General features: G+C 37.4%; 1 protein-coding gene across 5 annotated transcripts in view; it reads left to right on the forward strand.

The window, feature by feature from the left end:
* Window positions 1-3,915, forward strand: part of Mbip (MAP3K12 binding inhibitory protein 1) — a 22,975-nt gene extending 19,060 nt beyond the window's left edge. For 2 of the 5 annotated variants that reach the window (XM_013012327.1, XM_013012329.1), the window contains 2 exons: window positions 2,034-2,072; window positions 3,295-3,915. In XM_013012327.1, coding sequence (XP_012867781.1) covers window positions 2,034-2,072; window positions 3,295-3,402 — 147 coding nt within the window. In that variant the 3' untranslated portion in view covers window positions 3,403-3,915. Of the gene's footprint in view, window positions 1-2,033; window positions 2,143-3,294 lie in introns of all 5 variants that reach the window. The other 3 variants (XR_001174910.1, XR_001174911.1, XM_013012328.1) reach the window with 3 other exon arrangements.
* The last annotated feature ends 1,974 nt before the right edge of the window (window positions 3,916-5,889 follow it).

The following is a 5,889-nucleotide window of genomic DNA, read 5'->3' on the forward strand; positions in this document are numbered from 1 at the left end:
CCCCCCCAAAAAAAAAAAGCCACTCCTTGGATATTTGTGAGATCCAGCAATGGGAAGATTCAACATTCAGTCCTTGCTTACCCAAAGGCCACATGCTAGGTATCTACAGCACTTTGGCAAAGGAAAGAGCTTATCTTTAGCTGCTTTCTATTATTTCATTATAATAATTTTAATTTAACAGTGATTTCCTATTTATTATAATACATAGATATTTGACACAAAAGAAAGTAAGTTTTAATTTCTTTTTTTTTGGGGGGGGTCCGGTTGTGGGGCCTGAACTCGGCTTGGGTACTATCCCTCAGCTCTTCAGCTCAAGGCTAGCGCTCTACCACTTGAGCCACAGCGCCACTTCCGGCTTTTTTCTTTTTGCTTATGTGGTGCTGAGGAATGGAACCCAGTGCCTCATGCATGCAAGGCAAGCACTCTACCACTGAGCCACCTTCCCAGCCCAAGTTTTAATTTCTTATAAATCTCAATGGTCAGAAATGCTTCTGGGAATTTTCATGCATGCACGTATTCACAGACACTGGGGCTTGAACTTAGGGCTTCCACTCTTGTGGTTTTTTTTCACACAAGGCTGGTACTCTACACTTGAGGCACAGTTCCACTTCTAACTTTCTACTGTTTAATTAAAGTCTAATGGACTTCCCTTGCCCAGGCTGGCTTCAAATTACCATCCTCTGATCTCAGTCTCCTTAGTAGCTTGTATTGTATGAGCCACCAGTGTCTGGCTCATGGAAAATTTTTCATATATTTAGTCTCTTTGCAAAATATACATTTACTAGTTTACCATTCAAAAGCTTGTGATGTTGTACAACTAAGGAATTCATCACATCAAGGTATAAAAGGCTCAGTAATTGTCAGTTTAAAATATAAGATATCTCTCCCCACATTTTACTGTTCTGGGGATCGAACCAAGGCCACTTACATGCTAAGCAAGTGCTGTGCCACTGAGCCACATTCCCACCCCAGATAGAACATATTGAACTAGCCCTAGGTATAAGCTCAGTAGCCTGGAAGCTGAGGCAGGAAAATCAAAGTTTGAGGCCAGTCTGGGCTACATAATGAGTTCAGGTCAATCTGGGCTAAATATTCTACCATAGGCAACAAAACAAAACAAAACCTGGCTTACACAGTGGATTGTGAAAAGAAAGTCCAATGATAACACAGTTTTTCAGGGTTTAATTTAGTTAATTGATTTAGGGTCTAAATCTTACTCCTTCATACTGTATTTAGTGCTCGCCATTTCTTCCTCTGGCAGATGACAAAATGGCTACAGCACTTTCAGATGTCTCAGTCACATTATAGCAGTGTCCACAATAATTCTTTCTTGAGTACTTTCCTCTCAAAAGATGTAAGGAAGCTTTTTCTAGAAATTCCTTAGTCCTTAGTCCCCTGTAGGCTTGCAGTGAGTAAGGATTGCTCATTGGCCAGAATTGGCCCATTCCCATTTCAGTCACTGACAAAAGACTTTTGTGGTAGGATCAGCATTCTCTTGAGTCAAACACACAGACAAGCAGCGGATAAAGAAATGCATATTACTTATGATGCCATGATAGTCAAGGGGTGTGTATCTGTGTACCTCCACCTCTTGGCCTAGTCTAGCAAATTCCATATTTTTTTCTGGCTTTTGCTGCTTTGCTTGTTCAATAAATAGCCTAGAATGGAAAGGAAGGTTTTTGTTCTTTTTTAAAAAGCAAAACAAAACACTCCCATGAATACTTCCTTCAGCATCACTCAGGAAAATTAGAAGGTGATAATTAATGTAATAAATGGGAAAGTATATATTTTCCAGAGACAGACATGTTGCTGCAGTGTTCATATCATTATATATTTTAAAAACATCTTTGGCAGGAAACTTTCAAAGTTTTCAAAGAAAAATATGTTGGTAGAAGATAATACTTGGTAAGTTTTTCAGCTTATTTTTGTCATATTTCTTCAAGGCTACCCATGTTTTTTACAGTATTCTATAAAGGACTTGATGCTTAGATTCTTTTTTTTAAGCATTAGTCATTTTTTTTCTTTTAAACTAGAACTTCTCTGGCAAAAGAAGAAAAGTTCAACCACCTCAAGTAAGTTGAATTGCTGCATCTTCATTTTGACTTCTGTAATGGATTGATGGGTTTTATGCTTTGTTAACAAGTGAGTACTCTAGTCACTCTTAAATCATAGCCTGATGAGATTTAGGACTAAAGAAAATGGAAGTTAAGTTAGACAATAATTCATTGCAAGGGCAGTAGATGATGGCAATAGGCAGTAGATGGGTTAACTGAATACAAATATTCCTGTCCTGTTTTTAATGTAGACAAATATATCAAGAGCAAAATGCTTAGAAATAATTAATGTAACTTCAATAATCAAGTAACTTCAGTCTCAAGGAGTCTAGGAGTCTCCTCTGCACAAAGGTAAAGACTTAATTAGTCATATATAAATCAAAAAGAAGGTCAGTGCTTGTGATTCATACCTGTAATTTTAACTACTTAGGAGGCTGAAATATGAGGATCCTGGTTCAAAGCCAGCTGGAGGAGGAAAGTCCATGAGACTTTTATTTCTAATTAACCACCAAAAAATGCCAGAAATAGAGCTGTGATTCAAGTAGTAGAGCACTAGCCTTGAGCAAAAAAAGCACAAGGACAGTGACCAGGACCTGGGTTTAAGCCTCAGGACCTGCACATACACACAAAGTTAAATAAAAAAAGATGTTTGTTAGAGGATGACTTAAGTCTACCTCTGTTCAAAGTACTTCATTAATTAGGTAAATCTTTATAAGATTTTTCTAGACCTACTAATGGTAATATACATTTAAAGTTGGGGAAAACTTTTGAAAATTTTTTTAAGACTAGCATAAAATTTTAAATAATTTTTTGAGAACAGTCTTTCTTGTTTCTAGTATCAGTGCTTGATTTTAGTTGATTCCTCAGAAGAGAATTGTAAGGTATTTTAAGCAGACTAATCCTAAAATTTTTTTTTAAGTATTAGTTTTAAAAATACTCATTTTGGTTAAGAGCTTTCACTTATATCAAAGTACCAAAGGCTCAAGAGCGCTTTGTCACTAGGTAAGAGAAACAAAGTAAGAAATATTTTTAAGCCTTGGTAATTTTTATGCCTTTAAATACATCCTCAGGTCACTCACTATAGACAGTTGTTCAGTTTTACAATTATTCTCATGAAGAAGAAAATAACATCTCATGGTATTGAATATTTTAAATATTTATAGTTCATTTAGCACTTTATCTGCATCAAGATACTTCATTCAGAGTCTTACTCAGCAATTTGTGTTCTTATTGTTTATAGCAGAACTATTCTCTGGCTGAACTTGATGAGAAAATTAGTGCCCTCAGACAAGCCCTACTCAGAAAATCAAGAGAAGCAGAATCCATGGCAGCTCACCACCTTCCTTGAAGAACTCCTTTTTGTACTTGTCATTTTCCTTTTTAATATACACATGTATAACTTACACTGTAATCAATTAAATGGATGTCTGCTTATCATTGTAAACTTTCTGTGAAGTCAAGGTTTGTTTTTAGGTGACTCGCTAGCAGCAAGTAATTTTCAAGTATTCCAATAAGATTTGAAATAATGGATGCAATGAAAAAGCATTATTGGAATTTGTTCCCTTCTGTTTTAAAGAAGGACTTTGGAAATTGAAAAGACCTAATTTGAAAGTAGTGGTGTTTCTGTTTGTTTTTGTGAACCACAAAAAGGAAAATTATTTTGATAATAATATTTAAAGTACTATATATTTGTAACATTGGGTAACCAGTTTATCAGTTTAAATTAGTATTTTGCACATGAGTACTCAACAAAAATGTATTGCTTGAGATGAATTTTAAATGCAATATATAAACTTTATTTTTTGTCTTTCAGATGTCAGTTTTAATGTAAATAAATAATAGATCCAACTTTATACCTTTATTGGCTATGTGACTTTGAGCAACTTTGTGCCCTAATTTTTTAGTCTATAAAAAGGGGGATGAGCTGGGTGCCGGTGGCTCACGTCTATAATCCTAGCTACTCAGAAGGCTGAGATCTGAGGATCCCAGTTCAAAGCCAGCCTGGGCAAGAAAGTCTGTGAAACTCTTTATCTCCAATAAACAACTAGGAAACCGGAAGTGGCTCTGTGGCTCAAGCAGTAGAGCACTTGCCTTGAGCTGAAGAGCGCAGGGACAGCACCCAGGCCCAGAGTTCAAGCCCCATGACTGACAAAAAGCAGGGGGAGGGGGAGGGGAAATGATCATAGAAACTGCTTTGTTGATTGTTAGGGAGAATATGTGAGATCATGTATGTACAGATTTTGAAACTGTCCCAAAGAAATGCTGAGTAAACCTGATTTGTTTCAACTTGTGGGTGGGAACAGGAGGGAAAAACTGAAAAAGAGTAAAGGAAGAGGTGACATTATCCAAAAAGAAATATACTCCATTACCTGAGTTATGAAATGTTAACTCCTCTGTACATCACATAATAACAATTTTTAAAAACCTGATTTGTCTTTGGACAGAAGGAAAGACATTACAGAGAAATTATATTGCTATAGTGGTGTGCCGAGCAGGCACTATAGCATCATGCTTAGACTAGTAAGTTCTCAATTTATTCAAACACTTCAAAAATACCAGTATTAATCCACACCAATAACTAACTCTAATGCCTAATTCTACTAAACATGTCCCACACCCATGGAGTTCATGTGGCACATCACTTGGTCCAGAGGTCGAGGGGAGTCTGTCCAGGGTGTCCTCTGGGCTGCTCCAAATCGCTGGAGGGAGTAGTGTCTGCCCTGCTGAGAGGCTCCAGTGGAGGGTTGGTACGACATGGAGTCACCGTATTAGGTTGTCTCACTCGGTCTCTGCTGTCCTGGCGTTTTATATGTTTTAGGCTGGGCTTTGCTTCTGGCCGTATCTGGTTATTGTTGTCATCTGGTTGCCTGATGACTGTAGCTGTGTCTGGTTATTGCTGTGGTCTTTGAAGGCTGTGTAGACTCCTGGGTTTGTCCTTAACTCTGTATTCCATAGTTCTAACTCCTAATTTTACAGCTTAATATTTCATACTATTTCACAGTACACCTACACTCAATATATTCCTATTCAATAACACACTTGTCAATGTTCCATAATACTACAAGTGGAACTCTAACTTTAAAAAATGTAGCCACAGTTATGTCTAAATTATACAACTATTTAAGAATTGTTAGGTGCAAGAATCAAATCTAAAATTTATTGTTAATGGAGAGTTATTTAAAAATGAACAAGAAATATGAAAAGTAGTGAAAGTGTAGCTAAATGTGATTTAAAGTAATTGTTAGTTTACCTAGTGTAGTCTTTCTCTGTGGATTGGTTTTTCCAGTACTCCCCATTTGAAGGCTGAATAAAAGCCTCCTTCACATGGGATAATTTTATTCCTGTCTTAATAGATTCAGCTTGCTCTGGCTAAGTTTGGTTCAGACTCTGAATCAACTCTGTAGAACCTCACAACTCCAAAACCACTTATTTAATCTTTGTATCTGTTAGGTGAAATTCTTCAGAGATTACATGTGATTGTGTTCAATAACCCCAACAAGTTGTGCTCAGAATGTGGAACTGTTAATAGAAACATATAGTATACATAAAACCTTGCAAAACTGGCAGCCTTTAAAGTAGCACTTGGTTTTAAAAAAAACCAGGACTGACCCGGGGAACCGGTGGCTCTGTAATCCTAGCTACTCAGGAGGCTGAGATCTGAGGATCGCGGTTCAAAGTCAACCCGGGCAGGAAAGGCCGTGAGACTTATCTCCAATAAACCACTCAGAACACTGGAAGTGTCACAGTGGCTCATGTGGTAGAGCGCTCACCTAGAGCTGAAGAACTGAGGGACAGCACTCAGGCCCAGAGTTCAAGCCCCATGATGGACAAAAAA

The sequence above is a fragment of the Dipodomys ordii genome, unplaced genomic scaffold (assembly GCF_000151885.1).
Source record: "Dipodomys ordii isolate 6190 unplaced genomic scaffold, Dord_2.0 Scaffold16, whole genome shotgun sequence".
NCBI classification, from domain to species: Eukaryota; Metazoa; Chordata; class Mammalia; order Rodentia; family Heteromyidae; genus Dipodomys; species Dipodomys ordii.